Source organism: Elaeis guineensis, chromosome 1 (genome assembly GCF_000442705.2).
Source record: "Elaeis guineensis isolate ETL-2024a chromosome 1, EG11, whole genome shotgun sequence".
NCBI lineage: Eukaryota > Viridiplantae > Streptophyta > Magnoliopsida > Arecales > Arecaceae > Elaeis > Elaeis guineensis.
Genome location: NC_025993.2, coordinates 162,638,180 through 162,660,891, shown reverse-complemented (window position 1 = coordinate 162,660,891; position 22,712 = coordinate 162,638,180). Strand labels below are relative to the sequence as shown.

At 35.8% G+C, this 22,712-nt stretch overlaps 2 protein-coding genes across 2 annotated transcripts; both read right to left on the bottom strand.

Annotated features, from left to right (window-relative positions):
- Positions 1–2,115: 2,115 nt before the first annotated feature.
- LOC105039467 (large ribosomal subunit protein eL6) lies at positions 2,116–6,506 on the bottom strand. Its single transcript, XM_010915624.2, has 4 exons — positions 6,172–6,506; positions 5,976–6,082; positions 2,625–2,803; positions 2,116–2,520 (listed from the first exon to the last, which is right to left on the bottom strand). The coding sequence occupies exons 1-4, from the start codon at positions 6,423–6,425 to the stop codon at positions 2,365–2,367; spliced, it is 696 nt and encodes a 231-aa protein (XP_010913926.1). The 5' UTR covers positions 6,426–6,506; the 3' UTR covers positions 2,116–2,364.
- A 5,625-nt stretch (positions 6,507–12,131) lies between these two features.
- Positions 12,132–21,052, bottom strand: LOC105039466 (bZIP transcription factor TGA10). Its single transcript, XM_010915621.4, is given in 12 exon segments — positions 12,132–12,916; positions 14,676–14,915; positions 17,634–17,905; positions 18,059–18,119; positions 18,206–18,283; positions 18,467–18,526; positions 18,621–18,686; positions 18,830–18,967; positions 19,110–19,162; positions 19,998–20,095; positions 20,744–20,771; positions 20,774–21,052. Coding segments are annotated over 12 exon segments (1,320 nt in total). The 5' UTR covers positions 20,850–21,052; the 3' UTR covers positions 12,132–12,766.
- Positions 21,053–22,712: the final 1,660 nt, after the last annotated feature.

The following is a 22,712-nucleotide window of genomic DNA, read 5'->3' as shown; positions in this document are numbered from 1 at the left end:
GTCACGTGGACTTTGTAGGAGGATGATATCTAATAAAGAAATTAGGTAGCCCATGAAGGTAGAACTATAAATTCGGTACCCTAATTGGTTCAACTTTGGGGCTACTACCAAGCTAATTTAATATTTTCAGACTGCTGTCAGATGCAATAGAGAAAGAAAGAAAAGCAAATTTTTGCATTCCTCCCCCAAATTTTTCTACATTCAGCTCGAAAGCTCCTACAAGTAAATAAATAAATGTGTTAGCAAGAATAAAATATAATCAGCATTCAACATTTGTTTTATCTGGAAATGAAGATTTTTATCAAAAAAAAAAAAAAGGCGAAGAACATCTGTGAGTCGGTTACCATTATAATCGAGGGTTATAGGTCGTGTCTGTTGGGTATATATATGGAATGGAAGAGAAGTCCGTATACTTTTACAGTTTCAGTGAAGCTAAAAATTCAATTAAGGAGCACCTTTTGCAAAAGGTTGGATAAGTTGACAAATGAATTGCACGGATCTCCTATTGAGAATTTTTTATAATTATATATATATATATTCCGTCAACCGTGAGTTCGTTAGTTTTCTAGTGTTCTGTTTAGATTGTGGTTGATAATGCATGTGTAAAACTTCTAAATCATTGTTTTTATTAGATAATTCGAAATATGCATGATAAAATGATTCTAAACCAATAATTTCTTATAGTCAAGGTGGCACGCTCGAGTTTAGAATGCCCCTTGAACAAAACGATATGTTGCATCCAGGCTAGAAACAAAGATCTCTGGCGGTCCAGCCCCTGCCGCCGATTTACGGAGGTTCCACTTCGGAAGATACGCCAACATCTGCTTAGAATATAATATTAGTTAAAAATTTAAATATTATTATAAAATATTATAATAATTTTATTAATAATATTATTTTAAAAAAATTATAAAAATAATATTTTTTATAAAATATTTATCAAAATACTATCAAACAAAACATCTTATCAGAAAATAATTTATGTGTTGACTCGCACAATTCAAATTATGTGGATGGTAAAGCAGCAATATATAAATCATATCTTATAATAGAATGATTTTGAATAATCACCGATCTGCATCGAAAGATCACAGACTCTTCAACCATCGAGAAAAAGATTGGAGGGGGTGGGGAGAGGTGGCGAGGATCGAGAGGCTAAGAGAAGAGGGTCAGGATCAAGAAGAGAGAGAGAGGGAAAGATTTTGGTTTTTTTTTTTTCTAAGTGACAGAGAAAGGAGAGAGAGAAAAATTTGATCAGAAAGATTAAACTCTTCTCTCTCCTCTCACTTAGCAAAAAAAAAAATCAAATACCCACCTCCCTCCTCTCGATCTCTTCAAAGTTGGAGAGTCTTGTTCTCTCGACCCCGCCTCTCCCATGTTCTTATTAGATAAATATTTTATAAAAATATTATTTTTATAATTTTTTAAATTAATATTATTTAGATAAAATTTTCAACATTATGGACAGTGACATAACAATAAAATTTAACATATTTATTCACTCGTATAATTCTTAATCATCAGGAAGAGACCACTTCTTGATTTTTAGCTCCACAAGGCCTCCGATCATTCCTACACTGCGCCGCCTCCCTCTCTCAGGTTCCCTTCCATCTCTGCCATTATTTATCATTAGCTTCTAGCGCTGCTGATTGTGATTGGAGGTGCGTGTTCTCGACCAAATTTTCTTGGTTGTTTTAAAGTATTTTGTTTCTTTAAAATCTGTTCGTGTTCTTTTATTTTTGGTCTGCTTCGCGAATGTGGTTTGATCTCCTCTTGTTTGCGTCCAGTTTTTCCGATTCTTGATACCTGGAGAAGATTGCCTAAACTTGATTCCCTTTTTTTTCCGGCTGCTAATTTGAAAGAAAGATGACTGGTTTCACGAGAAGAAGAGTTCTTGAAGCAATGGGAATACCACTTCTTAAATTGACCATATATCCTAAGCTAGCTGTTCAGACTAAGCAACAGAAATAAATAAACAACAGAAATAAATAAACAATTGACCATATATCCTAAGCTAGCTGTTCAGACTAAGCAACAGAAATAAATAAACAATAATATTTTCTGAATGAAACCCAACATGCATGGATCTCTAGAAGTCTTAGAACAATAGCACAGTTTAAGCAGGGAAAAAAATGGTGGCATGGTAATCTTTGTGATTCAGATGTCACTTGACAGCCAATTCTACCACAAGAACACACAACTGATTAGAATTTTTCACCTGACCAACAAGATTAAGCATGAAACAGAATCCAAGTTCCTTCTTGATATTCAAAACTGAAAGTACAACCATCTAGGCCGGCCGCATATAAAATAGAAAATTTTTTTTTGGAGGGAAAAGGGTTAAGATAAATGCTTTTTCGCCTTTTAGAAGACAAGCTCGTGGGGTTTCATGCCTGCCCTAAGCGAAAATCTGGCACCTAGATAGGCCTTCAAGTCCGGAACTGCTTCAATGACTTTTATCAAAGAAGTATCCACAGCCTTCTGATCATCCTTCTTCTCCTGCGGGAGTGCTTTTGTTTCCTATAATTTTTTACAAACATTAAAAAATGAAAAAGATAAGCATGAGCAAGAAACTAAATATAACAACTGATAGTCGGTAGTATAGAGAGGTGAAGACAAACCACCTTCTCAGTCTCAAAAAATTCACTTTCCCCCTTATTCTTCTTCTTCTTCTTTTCCTTGGTGAAGTACTTGTCATCAAACTTCTCAGCGCTGACTGCAGATATGTCAACCTTAGTGGATGTTGCAATGACATAAGCTTGATTTACTCGTCTTAGAGGCACCCCATTAATCTTGAAAGGTCCTACAACAGCCCAAAGGTAATGAGAAACAGTACCTCGGAAAGAAAGAAATGAAAAAAAAGGAAAGACGCAATGGCAAAAAGAAAAATTATGGCTGGTCACATATTAAGGCAATGGCAAAAATAAAAGTTATGTCTGGTCACATATTAGAATGCAATCACTTGGTTAAAAACAATATTTACAATTCAATCTACCAAATGATATGTAGATACAAATCTTTTCTACCACCGAGGAAGATCCATGAAATAGCTAAAAGAGTTAACACTCATCAACATAACAAAGACTGTCCAGTTACGAGCAAGCATTCAGGTTCACCCCTCTAAGCATTTGATAAACTAGAAAAAATGTTTACTCAATAAGTGATTATTTAGAGAGCTTAATAAGCTCTACAAGACAGTATTGAACTTTCCGCTCAGCCTAAAATAGTAAACTAAATACCCAATGGAGAAGTGGAAGGAACCAAGTTTGAAAGAACAACATTTTTTAATTATGAAATGAATTCAGGCAGACTGACCATTAAAACAAATGGCGCAGTAATCCTCCAAAAGAAGGCCTTACCAACTTATAGGATATAGCAAAAATCTAAGACCTCAACCAAAATAACAGAGCAAATTCTACTAATCAGAAAAGATATAATATTCCCCTCTCGTATTTCTCCTGTCTTTGTGCCAAAAAGATTTAAACCATTAAAAGGAACTCACTGATATAGTAATCCATGGCCAAAAGTTTCGACATAAATATTTCGCATTGTCCTTTCTATATAAATCTTTCACATTGTCTTTTCTATTTAAATTCCCAGCACATTCAATAAGCATTTGATGTACATGCAAGACACTACACTGAAAAGGTCAATACAATTAACAAGTACTATACCACATTTTGCAGGAAACCTATACATGATGTTCAGAGCAAAGCAAGAGTAAAAAATATGAAGTGTTTTTCACAAGGTCTAAGCCACTTCAGAACCAAAAGTTACCTGAGGCCGCATGTGGGTAAGTTTAACCTGTAACTTAATTCAGTTCCGATCCTTTTAGGTCCAAACCGATCCGTATTTGAAGACCTATGGGTTGGGTCAAGTTCAAAAATTGAAAAATTGGACCCAATCTTAAATCAGGTCCGGGTCTAGTATTTTTTAACCCAACCCAACTGGTTCATATATCATCCAAGTCTAATTTGGGTCAACAAAAAAAATGAGCCTGACCCAACACATAATCTGACCGGATCCAAAAACACAAATCATATAAACCTTTCCTCATTCACTCTAAAAAATCTTTCCCAATTCATTGAATAAACTTTCATTTAAACTAATTCCTCTTTTTTCATCTCAACAGCCACATCTCTCATCTATTTTCACTTAATCATATTTAAATACTCATATTTATTATCCGTTTTGATGGATTCTTATTTACAATACCCTCAAGAATATCTAATTATAAATATATCATAATTTGTAATCTTAAAATGATCAATTATTTGGATGAAATTAATTTTTTTGAATAAAAAATCAAGTATAAATTGATTCTTTTTAGTTTTTACTGAATTTACATTTAATTATCAATCATTATATTGTAGCATAAAAGGATAGTTAAATGCCTAACTCAAATTGCAAATCCAACCTAACCAAACCATAACACGAGCCCAAACATTTCAAGTTGGGTTAGGTTATACTGGACCTCGACCAAACTTGAATGAATTAACCTGACCTGATCAACCAATGGTTACTTATGAGATTTTTTATTGTGATTAAAATACTGGTAAATTTAGAAACTCATAGGCAAAAACACAAAATTTCGATCAGCAATTACAGAAAGGTTACAAGATGGGACCAACACTAAATGTTTTTTTTTTTTTTAACTTTTAGAAAATTCCTACTTGACAAAACCCTCTATCTAATCTCATTTGACAAAACATACACTAAGTTCCAGCTAGTAATTTTATGCTGTTAGTCCTTAAATATAACCAGCAAGTTTTCCAAGACGCATGGTACAAATCCTAATCATAAAAATTTGAAAATTTAATTTCTCACATATACTTGTCAATGTCTTCTGGTCCATGCCTCCCATTCACCACTAATCAAAAGTAATAGACAACAAAATCCTAATACAAGTCTGATAAGAATTTAAGATGACAAGCTTGAGAATAAGAAGAAATACCAAGAGAATATCTTCTGACTTTGTTGAACAAAATATCATACTTCTAATTCATAACAAGGTCTACTGTGTTTCCTAGACCTGGGCATTTTTTTTAACTCAAAAGGAGACATCTTTCAGATTGGCAACAAAAAGCACTTTAAAGTAAGGTTCAACTTTCATAATCTTGAAAGACAAGTTCTAGACCAATTAAAATACAACCTTTTTGCCTTTTGATCACTTTCTCATCCTTGCCCGCCTGTCTTATATGCATACTGTTAAATATGTGGAACCTAATGGGAAATGATAGATGTATAACAGAAGCAGTTATTATCATAATGGTTTACTACCGAGAAGAAGTTATATTCATTAAGAAGGAAGCAAGTCCATGAACTCACACAAGCCTATTTCCAGCCTAATTATATAGAACCATTTCTTGTTCAGAGGAATAACTTCAGCACCTGACCTCAGCCCAAGATCTCTTTGTAAACTCTTCATAAAGGAAAGAAAGAGTTTTTCACCTTTTTAGGGGAGCTGCGTAGAGCATGAGGATCCTCGTTCCTGATTTCCTCAAGAGAACACAAAGCATGACGCGATTCAAAACCTCGACTATTTCCAATTATCTCTAAGTTTTAACAGTTATTACTAGTGAAAGCAAAAATTTTCTAATTTGGAATCATTAAACAACAGAAACGGAACCAACTCACAATATCTATCAAGCTGAAGTGCAACAAAATCTATGCTCCACTTCTTCGCATGATAAACACAAACACCCAAAACTCGGAATCCAATATGGAGCAATAAAAATCAAAACACACAACACAATTGGCGTTTCTTTTCTACAATAGGATAACTGAATCACCGAATAAGTCACTCTCAGGAGCAGAAAAGAATCACGTTACAAATAAGCGCCAACACAAAACAGTATAACAAAAAAAGATCATCCATTCATAAAAATTTTCCGTCTTGAGGTTAAATGCTCCACAAATTCGGTAAAAAATTGAAAGTTATAGCGACGTGTACGCTAATAAGCCTAAAAACTCACCAGTAACAAGAAGCAGTCCCGAGGGGAGCTGCTTCAAGAAGACGACCCTCTTCCCCATGAACCTCCCGGCGAGAAGGATGAGAACCGTCCCTGGAGTAATGCTCGCCCTAATCACCAAAACGAACAGCACAAACCCTAAATCAATAGCAGAACAATGGAAACGAGAAGCGATCAGAAATCGGGAAGGGATCGGGACCTGAGCTTGGTGGGCTTGTGCTTGCGGTGGTTGGGGATGGGGTGCTTGACGTCGTCAGCGGGGTAGTATTTGGGGGGCTTCTCGGCGGGCTTGGGCGGCACCTCCTTGGGCTCGTGGCGTGGAAAGACACCGCCGTGCTTTGCCTTGATCGCCCAGAGCCCGCGCTTGTGGTACATCTTCGACCGCGAGTACTTCCCGATCCCGCGGATGAGCTCGGGATTCCGGCTCGAAGCTCTCGATTTCCTTGGCGCCATGGAGAGCGAGGGAAGAGAGGAGGGGAAGAAACCCTAGAAATGGAGGAGGGACGGAGGCCGGAGAAGTAAAACCCTAAGGGGTGATGGCAATATATATTGGGAGGAGGCAGACGAAACCCTAGTGCAGATCTTATCTGGACCGTCTGTTTGATTATCGTCTGTTTGATTGGTACTTCACGCTAGTGGATGTTCCCCTTCAACCGTCAGTCCCAGAATATTCATAGTATCAGATTGGGCTTGGCTCAAATATATGGGCCAGATTCAATTACAAACTGGGCTTTGATGTCCCAATTAGGATGTTTCAAATTAGACTTTTTGGATTGAGAAATTCTACGTGCACTGCATGCGGTGTAGAAAATTCAATATGGAGCATACCATCTTATCTGATTGATCTACATAGCTTTCACTTTCCAATATATATTTAATATCAGTAAGTCAGTTTTTTGTTTAAAAATTTTGTATGATAAAAATATATTTTTAAAAATTATAACATTTCTTCTTAAAAATTATGACACTCCTTTATAAAAATTATGACACTCCTGCATAAGGCTAAACTGAAACAGGGTGTTATAACTTTTGTGAATGAATGTCATAATTTTTAAGAAGAAATATCATGATACTGTACGGAAGAAAAAAGATAATGAATATATACGGAAACAGTATCATAATATCTTTCTTAAAAATTATGACACTACTTCACAAAAATTATGACATCTCACTTTAGTTTAGCTTTTTATGCAGAGGGTATTATAATTTTTGTGAAGGATGTTATAATTTTTAAGAAGAAAAATCATAATTTTTAAGAAAAATATTTTCGTCATACAAAATTTTTAAATAAAAAATCGATCTACTAACATTAAATATGCATTGGAAAACGATGGCTACGTGGACCAATCAGATAAAGTGTGTGCTCCACATTAAATTTTTTGTACCATAGATGGTGCATAAAGAATTTTAGATTTAGAGGATGACATGGATTGTTTGCTTAATTTTCTTATGTATTTTCTTTGTAACTTTGTTAGAAAGTTCTCATATGCTTGTCCAATTCTCTTATGTATTTCTTTTCACTGTTGCACTTCATAAATTTCTTAGGATGATCACTGCTTGTGCAAAAAAAAAAAAACTAAAGTTTAGGACTTGTTCGATATTGATCTTATTTTTTTATTTTCAAAACATGTTAAAGTAATGAGTTAAGCTGGATAATATGTACGGTGAAATATTTTGATCTTCGAAGTTGCTCTATACAAACTTCTAATGCTTTTGATAATAAAGAGTTATTGTTAAATTTGAAAACAAAAATAAAAATTACAGAAGTGTTGTGCAAATGCTATTTCAACATTTAACCTCCATATGATTTTTCTCTAATTTAAAGGACTCATTTGATTCATGAGAAAATTTTTTAAAAAAATAATTTATTTTTTAAATAAATATTTTTTAAAAATAAAATTTTAATATTTTTGATTGATCATGAAAAAGTGACTTATTGAAGAGTAACTTATATTTGATTGAGCACATATTTTCCTAAGAATACTGTATAAAATATCTATTATACCTTAATAGATATAAGACCATATATTTTACTCCTAAATTTATATAAATAATAATATTATATTTATATTAATATAAAAAATATTATAATATTATATTAATAAAAATATTATATTAATAAAAATATTAAAATATAGTAAATATTATAATAGTAATATAATATAATATTATTATTATTCAGTATTTCATCCGAACCATCCATAATTTTTTGTAAAATCTTAACCATAGATCTTAAAAGACCTTTAGGACAAGAAAAAAGAACCATCATTTTCCATCCTATGAGAACTGTCAAAACCTACCTCCCTCATGAGTTTCCATTTTTTATGAAATATGGAAAATAACTTTCCATGGAAAGAATTTTTTTCATTCTCTCTTTAATTAAAACTCTAATTAAACAAGAAGCTTCCTCTCCACTTCTTAAGAACTGCTCTTTTCTCTCCACTTCTCATGGACCAAATGAGTTGAAGGGAAATAAAAGTATAAAACAACAGTCATACAAAAAGGCTCTTACTCTCCATGTATTTAATTTGTTAGAAAATTAATGTTTACATCTTCCTTTCTCCCTCCAGAGTTATGGTTTGGTGAAAAAATAAATCTCTATCTATCAAGCTAGAATGATAATTAAGATTTTTTGCTTGAAAAAATAATAGATGCGTTAAAATAAGAAAGGTAAAGACATATCGTCTCCAATTTATTTTGCAATGTAGTTTAAATAGTTTTTTTTCCATATTGGTACCTAAACCCTTCCATATTTATACATTTGTCCCTTAATCCATTAAATTTGCCTTTTAGTCTCAAAAGTTGTTGCATGCAAATCCTCATGGTTTAGTTACCCACAGGCACATTTAACATAGAGCAAATATTTGTAATATCCTCTAATAAATATTAAGTTTCTAACTTTATAAGATATGATCATATCAGCATTAATATACCGAATCCCATCAAAACTTCATAACTAAGCATACTTGGTCAGACTAGCATCAGGATGGATGACTCATAAGGAAGTCCAAAATATTTATACCATTTTATTTGTATGGTATATAGTCTCTTGCATATAAATTCCTATAATCTTCTTAACTTGAATCTTAATCCCTTAACTCGTTAAAATTTACACGTTAGCCCTTTATAAACATGTAACTCGTCACATATAATCCCTTGACTTAACTATGACTGTTGTGATAATAGTCTTTTTTTAATCTCTTTGGTGCATCCACCTCCATCACCTGATTTGAAACTCCACGTTGGAATTTTTTAGGTAGATGCTTTGAAGCATAACTCAAACAAACTTTTTTTTTTTTTATAGAATTTTTATCAACAAGGACCATAAGAATAGTCATTTAAAAATTCTCTAAAAATCTCAAAGATAAGAAAGGACTGAGGAGGTATTTGGTTAGAGAGAGTGGAAGACTGAAATCAAATCGAAATGGATGACTCCATTCCAACTGTTTGGTTGGGATAAGTCTCATTCCGATTCCGATTTCAGGTGGAATGAGAATGGCTCAATCTATATAGAACTCAATCCTTATTCTTGTCTATAGATTCAAATTTTTATTCCAATTCTGATTCGATTTCGATTTCGATTTCGATTCCAATCATGAATCAAACGATTCGGAGGAGTTGGTCATTCCGATTTGATTCCAAGCCATTCCAATTCTGATTCTCATTTTAATTTTGATTACAAACTAAATACCCTTCGAGAGTATTGCAACGGTGGAGTCTGTGCAAGTTTAATATACAGGCCAATCGAGCCACATAGGCTGGGGTTTACAGCAAACAAATAGATTTCTAGAAACTTATATGCAAATTTAAAGAATTTATAGAATGATATATAAACATCAAATTTTTAAGGATATTAAAACGAAATGGCAAATCCAACTGTGGACAGGAGGCCATCCCCAAAATATCGTTCATTCTCATTTTTAATTACTCAGACGTATAACCACAAACAATCATTTTCGGAGGAAAAAAAAAGTACCCAGGGATATGATGGTAGCGTCCAAACTTATTCATTGGATGGGTCTTGCTAAGTTTGGGTCAAGCTCAGCCCAAGGTATAACTAAAGTTAATCCTGATCCGGCGCCGTGTTTGGGTCTATTTCATTGGCTTGAGCTTTATACTTACTTGGTTTTAGGTTAAATCTTGGGCTTTCTTAATGTTTTATTCAAAATATGCAGATTGTGGAAGGAAAGAAGGGAGAGAGAGGAGGAAGGAGAGGGACGGAGAAGAATGGAGAGAGAGGATAGAGGAGAAGGGAGGAAAAGGAGGAGGATGGAGGACCGGGCTCAAGATGGGCCAGTTAAAATCTGAGCCTGGCCTGTTTAATGGCTATACGCATATTTTAGGCCTAGCCTGGCCCACCAAACTTAAAATTTGGATTCAAGCTCATATAAAGTGCTCCGAGCTTGCGCAGGCTACACAGATGGTCCGACCTGTGAACAGGTCCAGAGATGTGCTACCAATCTCAAATAATACCCTATTTTGACTCAAGTTAATTAATACTAAATTCATGTAGGCACTCCGACCTTCCATAAAAGCTTTCGAAAAGTCTCCTCCAATAACAAAGGTAAGAATTTTTCAGAAAAGATTTCATCGGCAAAGTCAGTACATTGGACGCGTCCACCTTGGGACATATTCCCGACATTTAACTAAGCATGCATAGGTTTTAATACATGCGTATCCCCGAGTGTAATGCTTGTGATTGTCGGAGTTTGACTTTGTTAAAGTTAGTTATATGGATAACTGCCGAATTAGAAAAATAGCCACCCAACTTTTTGACACCCATCATGAAAAATCTTGCAGTTTTGTGAATTGCCCCGCTCCATCTTCATATTTGCAAGGTGATGTCACTCACGACTACGTCTTCTTTCTTTCGATGTCTAAGTGAGAGTATCATTGGGTATGTTCCATTGACATGGCCAGATTATGTATGCATGAAATGAGACAGGGCCAAGAAATTTATGTGCATGCATGGGAAATTTATGCGATATGCCACAGTAGAGGTCATATAAACTATTTTGTGTTGCATTGCAGCTCTATTGCACAACAGTAATTTGGATTTTGCTCTAATAGAAACAGTAAGAGTTGTATCCATCACCATGGATTTAGTGACTTTGATGAGTAGAGTGTCCATTTCTTTTTCCCTAGCTTGTTTGCTTGCCGACATATATATCATCGGTCTGTCCCACATCAAGAGCATATGTTGCCGATTTCGCGGACACGGCTACCCAAACCATACCTTGACCACTTCCAACCGTCCCTGGATAAGGGACTAGCTCTACTTAATTTGAAAAAGGTATGATAGATTTAAATGAGAAGTGCCACAACTAAATTAATCTCTTGAACGGTTGAACGGTATAAAATGCTGATAGACACCTTTTTTTTTTGGGGTAAACCACCGTGATAGACTTTTAACGACATAAAAGTCTGCCTCACTACATAGTCAAAGGGAAAAGGCACAATGTTTGAAATCTGGAAAAATGTGCTGCAGGCTGTAGGAATACAAGCTTGGATTCCTCTGCATTTCTCTACTTAAGACCTTGAGAGCTTGTTCATGATGCAACTTCAAATTTATGGGCCCTTCGTAGAAACTAGTATTAAAAATTGGTGTAGACTAGGTAAACCCATTTACCATCACTCGTAAATTTGATCAAATACATGTGATATTTTGGACAAAGTTATCACTATGACATTACCCCAAGCCAATCAACACAAGCAAGTTTTATTTTTCACTATTTTTAAAAAGATAAAAACCATCCATGAGGGGTTGGGGAATCACCAACCATGTGCATTCAAGTCCAAAGGTACAAGATGTGCAAAGCCAAGCTGGAAAGTCATGCAAGTTGAAACTTGCCTTAAGTTAATTGCATTATGAATTTCTTGTAGCTAGGAACGCAGATGATTGGAAGCATGTATTACTCTGATAATTTTGCATTGCAAAATTTCTGCATTGGACTAGCTCCGAAGCACAAATTTTCTGGTAACTTATAGGCATAATGGAGTGATGATGAACCACTATATACTTTGTTGATCATGCATCCTTGGTGGGGTACAAGCGACTGCTAAGAAATTTGCTTAACTTAACCCAACAGCAAAAAATTCAACAGTTTGCATTCATACAACCACCTAGAGAGGAGACCCTAGAAGATGGGAACAGGGGCATGTAGTAAAAGAAAAGAGCAAGCTACATTAATTAGCATCATATCATCAGCCAAGGTTCGGTAGAAATCTGGCCTCCACCTTTACCAGATGTTCCAGAGTCTACCCACCCATCCCTCTCCATTCTACCACCTAGTCTTCAAGGCACAGGCACCCACACACCTGAACCTAGAAAATTATTGAAAAAGTTAATTACAAGAAAAAAGAAATAAAAACAAAGAAAACTCCACCTTCTCCTTCTTCCAAGATCTTAGCCCTCTTAGTCTTCAACTTTCTACTTGTCCATATATATATATATATATATATATATAGTCTGAAAAGGCTTCTCAAAGAAGTCCCTCCAGCACAAGTTTGATTTCCTGTCATAGATAGGAGAGCTAAGAAAGAGAAGATGAGGATGGGAGACCCTACAACATACTTGATTCCTTGTAATGCATCCATCTATGTGGATACCCATCTACATAACTCTACAAAAGATGAAAGGCCCGGGCCTCCTACATCTCTATAAACCCTTTGTAATTAAAAGAAATAGGTGAGAATGTGGAACTTGTCTGTAATTTTTTTTCTTTTTCATTTCTTTTCCTTGTTTGAGTCACCTGGCCTCTTTCCCTACATGTGTGTCTTTAGGATTTCTAATATCACTCCTGCCTTGGCCGAGCAAGCCAAAGCGAGCTCAGCGAGCGGAGGCGGTGGAAATGCTCAGCCATCGCCAAGAAGCACCGAGCTGCCTGACGGATGGTTAGCATCTGATAAAGCTTATGGATGGTCTGTTGCCTCAGAATATCAGCCTGTAAGGTAAAAAAAAAAAAAAAAAGTTATACATACAAATCAGCATTGAAATATCTGTTTATATATATAATTTAAATAATTTTTTATTCACTAAATAAGTAATATATAATATTTTTATTTTGGAGAAATTATGTCCTACATTACTGCACCATGCCAATTGTTAATTATTATATGGATCTTGTCTGGTGACCAGTTCAATAGTCACTCTTTTCAAACATGAAGAACAAATGAGGGATGCTTGTAACCCTCCCTACATGTGCCTCGGGATTTGAAATGATCTATTGGATCTAATCCATGTAATAATTTCTCATGCTAATCACCTTATCTCTTTTCTATGGATTCTATTCATCATATGCTTGATGATTCATCCATAGATAATAGACGAGCTGATTGGTGTGTTGGTGCATATGGTGCAGGGTATAATTTGCCTCCACATTGTCGAGAACACAGCAGTATAAGGTTGAATCTAACATTGTAGCAGAGGAGAGCAACAAAAATCTGAGGAATATCTCTTTATTTTTATTAACTAGTAAGAGGGTTCCAGTTTCTGAGATATAAAATGAAGGGCTATTCAACCACTGCATAAAGCGTTCTATACAGAAAACATAATGGTCAAATATTATTATTTAATATTATTTTTTGAAAAATGAGAGATGAGGTGGGGTTTGTTAAATATTATTTTTTTCTGATTGGATGGAGAGTGCAGTTTGATTGTTTGCGTTGTTACTGTATTACTCCATGGATCTCTCCTTACATCTATAATTTCTGTCTTTTGAATCTGTTGTTTAATAACATATATAGGGGGGAAGCACTTTACTTCCTCCTTTTCCACTCAAAAAAAGGAATGGTCAAGTATGAAAATTTGAAGGTTTGGCTAAGCTAATGTCGACGAGCGTAGTGGGTGAAGGTTGATTCTAGAACTTACGGTTGAAAAATAGGGAAAGGGAGTTAAAATAGGCTTTTACAGGTTAGGTAAAGGTTTCCTTTAATGTACTACAAGATAATGTGCTGTAGGCTAATGTGAATCTATGTTCCGTATGAGCTATCTATTACATATGAATGCTAGATTTACATGCATGTGATGCTGCCATACATCACATGCAACATGGATGTGATGGCTATTACAACATGCAAGCTGACATATATTACTGATCACCTTCACCATTATCTTGCTTTGAAAGTAGTTCTTTTATTTTACCCAATTCCACCCTTGAATTTAGTTTTTTTTATACATGCATGAAGAAAAATAGTAATTAACAACAACTATAATATTTACATTAACAATTAATTCAAAACTAATCCAATATTATAGAGAACTGTCAACCCTACCCAAATCATTTGCACTATTATTAGTTGAGCTAACTACCTAACTCATAAAATTCCAGGTAGAAAGTCAATTCTTATTATAGTGCACACATGCCAATAGCCCTAAATGCATGTGCCAAAAGAAATAGCCCTAAATGTATGGTAAATATATAAGTCCTACTTTGATGGTACGAAAGTAGTTGCATCGAGTTGTTTCTGCAACCTCATTGGATGAGTACTGGAATGAGATCACCATACATCAACAGAATGATTAGCTTCTAGATTTCATGTTTTTTAACACCAGAATATGCTTAGCATGATAAAATCTACTCTGCACTCATCTCGAAATGTCCCCTAAAAATTGATAGTAAGTAATTAAAGTAACATATAATCGATAATTTAGTGCCTGAAAACTCGAGAGGTAGCAATGATGGTGAAGGAGTTGTTTCTTACCTGTCTGACAAAACCTTCAAGAGTAGAGAGCTTGTTAATGGCTACGGCCATCTGGCCCATGTAGTTGGCCATGTTGGATGGACAATTCAACGCATCAGAGATGATGGTGTCAGAAAGGGATCTATAAAGGGCTTCAAGGCCTTGGCTCAAGGCTTCCTCCGTCTCATGGACGGTCTGTTGCAGGCCACAAACTGCTAGTATTTGCTGCTCCGTAAGTGGCTCTGTGTGTCTTATAGCAATCTAAACGCACATCCAACCACCAGCAAGAAAAGGATAAGAAAAAATAGCAGAAAAAGTACATTCTTGAGTTTAATTTGATGCTCAAATAAAGAAGGCATCAATCAATACTCAAGGCAGTCTCCATTCAATGCAATAAAAAAACCTATTGTATTAAAAATATGAAACTTTTATATTAATCAAGGAAGATATACATACTTGAAAAACAAAGATTTAATTTGCATAATTTGAGATGGAAGGAAAAGATAAAATAGAATGCCCAGACCGTCAACAAAGAATTAATGCCTTAAAACATGCGGCCCTTTATATTTTTCTAGCTATTTATGAAATATGGATAGTGTTAGACTTCCCACTTTTGCCTCTACAGAATTATGAGTTTTTATTATTTACTGACAAAAAAATGATATCTAGAAAAGCATGTAAACATCACGACATAGGACAAGCTTAGAAGCTAGCTAGGGTCTAGGGATCAGAATAGGATGCTTTGGTACCAAATTGACACAGGACAAAAGAAGAAGGAGAGAGGAGAAGAAGACAAGGAAAGAGGAGAGGAAAGAGCAGAAAGAGAGGGTAATTCAATATTTTATATCTCAAATTCCAATAATACAAAATGTAATAGTTTATATAGATAACCTAAAATTTTAATAAAATTTTATATAGAAATAAAATATCAAAATCTATATAAAACTCTACTAATAAAATCTATATAAAAATAAAGTTTTCTTATTCACAAATAAAATAAAATTTTCTTGTTTCTATATTTGTGTCTAACAGAAGTGCACCTAAATTTCTTATTAAACAGTTTCTATCATCTATCAAATAATAATCTTAACTTATGGATAGTCTCTTTTGGGTGAGGTCCCAGCATATTACAACATTTATTTACTAGCAGCGAAAAGAAAAGAAGTGCGACCAAGTTATACTGGATATAAATCTACATCTTTTGAATTAGATGATGAAGATTCTATATCAATGATTCGAGCTGTTAGATGTGATTTAGTAATTTTAAACTACTCATTTATCAAAAATCACATGATTTGAAAATTCTAACCAGTGTATCAAACAGCTAATCTTTTTATGTTACTTAAACTATCTAATTTTTAGTCACTCTCGTTATATGATAGAGTTCTCCAAATCACATAATTTTTATATGTAAGTAGTTTAGAAATAGTAGATAATATTTAATGGCTTAGATCATCAATGTGAGAATTTGTATCATCCAATTCAAAAAAAGGTATAACTCTATAAATGTTACACTCGGTATAATCCTATTAGAGTTGCATTCTGTATGATGAGGTTTTGATATATACCTAGCATAACTATATACATATAGCTAGGGTTTCCATATTGATGATCCAAGTCATCGGAAGTATTCTACCATCTCCAAACTACTCATATACCAAAAATTTATGTGATTAAGAAATTCCTAATTCATCGAGTGGTCAAAAGTTTGATAGTTTAAACAACATAAAATAATACATGCATATCTTTTAACCATTTAAATATGCATAACTTAGGAATCTTTAAATTTTTATGATTTTTAGTATATTAGCAATTTATAGATAATAGATCTTATTTAATGCTTTAGATCATTGACATGTGACCTCATTATAAAATTTTACACCAAATGTAACTTTTTTCGTGACCTATATATATATATATATATATTCATCATCTCTCAGGTTGAAAACAAAATAAAAGAAGAGGAGATAAAGATTATAAACTAGTACTGCTTGCATGGTTCTAACTATAATTAATTTAATTTCGGTTTCATTCTTTAACTTTCACCATTCTATATAGAGACCAATGACATCATATAGAGTATATGAATGTAAGACTACACCACACAATTGTTGGAAAAGCCTCCTCCACATCTACCTAACGTCCACACCACCACCTACTCTCCAGTCTCCACATCAATACTTTATGACAGGAGGAACATGCCAAAGTCTTCACAAGAGAATCAATCATCCTACTTTGAACTAATCTAATTAGAGAGCAAAATGGCCCTTCCATCAATTGGGACCTTCCACCACATTAGCTCATCCATCACCCATTTTCCACGCCAAAATGTGGCAGTAATAATATATCCTCATACCCCAAAACTCACAGGTATATCAAAACTAGCAGCTATCCAACGGCAGTGATCGCTACCGTTTATAGCACTCCATCTCCAAAGCAACGACAAACAACCACCAGAGTTCTACAGTGACGAAGATTTCAAAAAGTTGGTGGGCACAGGATTAGACCAAGCTGGCGGAAACGTCGACGACCGTAATTTAATGTATGACCAGATTTTTTTTTGTTTTTTGGTTAAACAGTATTCTGTACTTCGATTGATATAGGTTGTCTACCATGCAGAATTGACCCAACAAGCTTTGAAAAGAAATATATGTGAATATTTTGGGGTTCGTCGCTAAAATAAAACCAAGCACTTGCATGCTTGCATGTTTTCACGGGCAGACTCGGAGATCATCTACAGTGGCAACCTAATTTTGTCAATTCTTAACAATGATTTCCATCAAATTTTCTTCAGCGCTAAATGTAGTGTTTTACGTATGGGGAGAGTTAAGGAAAATGCTTCCTGCATCCACTTGTTACGTACTGATCAAGTTCCATCAGAGATTGGGCTCATGCTTCTTTTTTTTTTTTTCTTTCTTTCTTTTTGATGAAAGGGGAAGCCATGCAAGATTTGATTAGAGTTATGGTTATGCGGAATACCTTGATGACCTCGGAGGGGCGGAAGCCACCAATCCACATGAAGCAGCGTTCTGCGGGGGTCTTCCACATGCCGGAGATGAGATGGAAGACATCAGACCGGGCGATTAAGCTCTTGAGATTCGTCATGGCATCGTAGTGGGCCACACAGTTGTCCACGAGCATCCGAAGTTCGTCGTCCGGCGAGTGCTCCTGCACTGCAGCCCTCAGGTCGCACATCAGCCGGTGGTGATCCTCAAGCCACCTTCCGTACTCCATGTCGAACATCGCCGCATCTACAATGCGTAATGGCAGCAAAAAAAACAAAAAAAAAAAAAAAGGTTCTTCATATTAGTAATGGAGCAAACGAGAGCTAGTAAAATGAATACATGCAAGCTTTTTTCTTTTTAGGAAAAAAAAAAAAAGGGTTATGCCCGTATTGAGCCCACCATTGCCGCCGGTGAGGCCTTGATCCCCGCCGAGAAGGCCTCCGCCACCAACAAGTAAACCCTAGATCATCAACATGCCATGTGATCAGTACAATCTAAAGGGAAAAGATTAAAAGGTCTGGTGGTGCAACATCTCGGGGTCGGCACCTGAGCTCTTGCCCTTTGGAGCTCTTGTTCTATCTGAGTTAGCCTGATTTTACTAGTCTCTAGTTGTTGAATATAAGCCTGTGTGAGAGGAAAAGAGAGAAGCAAAGGTGAAATAAGACACTAGAACCAGAAATCCAATCCAATTTAGAAAGGTATAGGAGGCGGAAGAAAAGTAAAAACGGGCGTGTCGAATTTTAGTTGGTTCATTTTTTTCTTCGTTCTCTCCTGTTACTTTCCTTTAGGTTGACCGACGTCACTGACCTTCTTCCTGAGCCGGCTTTTTCTGGCTGCCTCCCTATTCTGAGCAAGCCTCCTCAATGTCTGCCAACAAATGGATCAATCACGTACGCTGCATGGAGGACCTCAAGCTTTGGAATTTATACCTCTCTTTTTCCGGAGATTAAATGCAACTCACCTTAGCGTCTGGTGTTCTGGGACCTTCTTGCTCTGAGCTTGCTGTGCCCTTCCTATTCCCTTCCCTCTGCTTCCAAACCAGGACAGAGGTCAAACTTATTTTTGTCAAACACCAAACCCATTATGTATTTAAACTCAAATATCAATATAGCTAGCCAAGACACTTGAAAGAGAAAGGAGAAATATTTAACCGTGATTTGAGGCCATTACCTTCACTACTGCCTTGACGTCCGCTTGTGGCTCGGGTAGATCAGCAGCGGCATCACTTCTTGTGTTCGCTAGCTCAATGGACTGGTCCAATGACCTCTTAGATGAACTGCTTGTTGAGGAGAGTAAGCTCATTTCACCCTATATACGTGTATTAAAGTTTGTTAAGCACGAAGCGACTCGTTTTGAAACATTACGAGTGCAGCAGCCTATCAAAAAACAAACGGAAAGAAATTAAAAGGAGAAGTTAGAGATGAAGGGCTTGTTTTGTTGCCCAACATACCTTGGGAGTTGGTACTACGTGCATGGGCTGAGAAGGGAAAATGTTGAGAGTCTCTGCATACATGAATTCCGGCAAGCATTAGACTTCCCGTAGGTGCAATCCATCACATCCCAAATGAAGAGTTTGAGCAGATAATTGACTCCATAAAGAAACAAAGCATCTTCCTCTCTTTTCTTGGACATGATCATCATTAAAGATAGATATAAAGATCCAAAGATCATTCCATGAATATAAAAAAAAAAAAAAAAAAAAAGGAAAAACGAAAAGAGAAGAAAGATAGAGAGACACCCGGCGGTTGGGGGTGGATGGATGAATGCGGACTGAACAGCACAGGCTTCTTAGTTCTCCATGCATGTTTATCGCAACGCCATGGAGAAAAAAAGGAGAAGAAAAACGATCAAGATAGAGGGAAAAATAATCCATATTCAGCCTTTTGATTGTAGGAACTTGTAAAAGAAGTCGATTGGGTTCTTCCCCGTTTGTTCTCCCAAAAAAAGAAATAGAAGAAAAGAAAAGAACAAATGGATGATGAAAATTTTGTTGCAAGTTGTTATTTAAACCCCCCAAAAAAAAGGTTGAGAAAAATTATGCTATTAATGTTAAACTAAATATAAAGCTAGTTTTCTCGATCATTTTCCAACAATCTAGGTATCCAAGTATTCCTACGAGCATCCAGTCAAATACAGTACAAGGTTTGTTGGCCATGATCACTTCATGACCCGAAAGGCCTTCCTGAAAGAAACCCAACAGCCTTATTATTCTCCTCTCTTACCTACTTCCCTGAGGATTTATATCATATGATGTCCAAAAAAATAGATCAATAAGGCCAGCAGAGGCACAAAATTATGAGAAAGAAAAAGAAAATAGGGAAGACTAGAAGAGACTCACGTCGTTGTTCTTGAACTGCTGAATGATCTTGCCCATCTAGATACAGAAACAAGGCCGGATCCAATTCTCCCAGGTCATATGGTGCAACTTCCTTACTCCTGCAGTCAAACCAAAAAAAAAGCCAAGTAAGGATCGAAATAGATATCTAAAACATTTTTCACCATTAAAATCAGCCTATTTTCTTCATCAAAAAAAAAAAAAAATCAGCTTATTTTGCCTATGGTAAACATATTCTAACACGACCTCTCCTCTCTTATCTCTGTCTCTAACCTTCCTCTACTGCGACATAAAATCCACCGATTTGCACTACAAAAACTAGGATTCTGCAACATGGGGTATCTCTGCAGGCCGTCCCCAATCTCTCTTACTAAAAATTAGATGTTGAAAGGGAAATAAAATCACACATGACATGTGTTTTATCTCTCTCCACCTTTCTTCCATGAAACAAAAGGAAGGGAAAGAAAGAAACTACTATATGGATGGGTACATGATATCCATCGCAACAAAAATAAATTCTAAGACATGGGTTTTCTCAACTCTTTCTCATCCACCCTACAACTATATTAGAAAATTTCTTGGAGAAGTAAGAAAAAAGAACACAAGGACAGACGCGAAGAAATGGTTATATCGATCCAATAGAATATTTCTAGCATATAACCTCTTTGTATATCACATAAAATAGACAAATCTAATTAGACCAAAGTTGTTCTCTACAACTAACACTTCAATAGTTTCCCGACTATTACATGAAGTTTCCGTACATGGTGGAGCTCGTGAGGAGGAACGGATCATCCCAAAGGAACTCTGGTGCTCCTGTTGCTGCCCCTTTTTATAACTCCCTTTATCTCCCATGAAACACTCCAGAAATCCAACTTTTTGTTCTTCCCTCGCCTCCTCCCAGAGGATCAGAGAAGCCCATTAATGGTGAAACGAACTTCTGTTATTCCCCATCCGAACTCTCTCTGCAATAAAGCTATCAAAAAGCCAACTTTATCTTCCTCTTTTCTTCCCTCGGGACGTCTCCCAAGTCTCCTCCTCCACTTCTGACCGAAAGGCTTCGGGCGAAACCGCTACGAGATGAGGTGGTGTGGACGCGGTACGTTTACCGGCTCCCAACCGACCCTTTGGACGAGGACAAAAGTGGCCGTAGACCAATGACAAAGCGGTTCGGGGAGCGGTAAAAAGCAGCCAACGGAGGTGACCTAATCACCAACGGCGGTTTCCTTACCGCGGGTTCCGTCGTATGCTATGAGATGACCGATACACCCTCGATTACGTGCCCCCGTGCATGTGTCCGTATGCGCACCCCTCTCCCTGCGCGGCTCGCACATGTTTCCACTTCGCAACGCACCGTGCGAAGCCTCGGACGGGGCAGTGCACCCGGCGATTAGATGGGTCCCAGGTAGTTTTTGAGTGGGACCTACACAATTAAGGCTTTTCCACAGCGCATTGCACGGGGAGCCATGCAAAGATCACACGTGTCCTGAGTCGAGTAGCTAGTCGACAACTTTGCGGGTCCTAGATGGTTTCTCGTATGGGAATGGGAGCCATTTAAAGCGATAGAACGATGCATATATATATATATATATATATATATATATATATGGTCACACCACCGCATATTATACACCAAGACACATATAAGCTTCCACTCATCTATTCAGAGGTAATAGCAAATTATCAATTTAAATTTTATTCGTTTCTTTTTCAAATATGAATTATCATGGTCAACTGTATACGGTGGCACATGTTAGCATTCTAAGTGTTAAACATAGTTATCATGAAAGTGATGCATTGCTAACCAGTTTCGATTAGCAACCTATTCAATTAAGAGAGTTCTAAGTTTTCAATCTATTGATGACATTTATATTATATTATTTAAATATATGCATCATGTACATATAAAAAATTATTTTTTTTTTAATGATAGTATATATTATTCTTTGGCTCTTTTAAATTTTTTAAAATCTTATATTAATCATGAGATATGCCGCCTCGATGGGTTAGCAATTCATATTTGTGCCCAAAGTTTCACATCTACCTAATTGATATTAAACTAATCCAACTTTTTGATACCATTTTGATATGATCCATGTATAATCACACTGGGGAGAAAGTCACTAATTTCTCCCAAAAGCTTGAAGTCTTTGGAGACTTGTTTGAATAAAATGAGAAGAATAACAATATAGAAAAGTTCTTGACTCTATTGCTTATTTGTGCATTTCTCCATTCTAATATAATAACATTTAATTATGGACTTCATAAGAATTAGATCATATAGTTTTTTTTGGTAAATGAGTACTGCTCATTAATATGTCTGAACAGTCAAGGGTATATCATGTTTCAACAAAACAGAAATTAGATCATGTATAGATGGCTCATCTTTAGTCTTACTCATTAATAACATGGGCAGAAAATAAGAGCTTTGGATTTTCTAATGGACATATCCTGAGACTAGACTTCAAATATTCCTTATTAGATCTTACATTTTTCTACAAAAATTGGTCAAAATGTCCAATAAGGTACACAAAAGATAGTAATTTTTCTTCTCATATTGTTGATCATTTCAACAATATTTATGGTTAAGAGGCAGGGTGATCTCAAAATTTGTTAAGATATAGAAGGTAGGTTGTCTCAAAATATATCATATGGCAAATGCCATTGGCAGTCCTTCCGAGTGCTTTGAACAAAGCCGTGGGACATTTTCGTCAATAA

Coding starts and splice junctions, on each gene's coding strand:
- LOC105039467 (XM_010915624.2), bottom strand. CDS start 6,425: ATGGCGCCAAGGAAATCGAGAGCTTCGAGCCGGAATCCCGAGCTCATC. Junction 6,083..6,171: donor CACAAGCCCACCAAGCTCAG/GTCCCGATCCCT, acceptor TTTGGTGATTAG/GGCGAGCATTACTCCAGGGA. Junction 2,804..5,975: donor GGGACTGCTTCTTGTTACTG/GTGAGTTTTTAG, acceptor GGGCTGTTGTAG/GACCTTTCAAGATTAATGGG.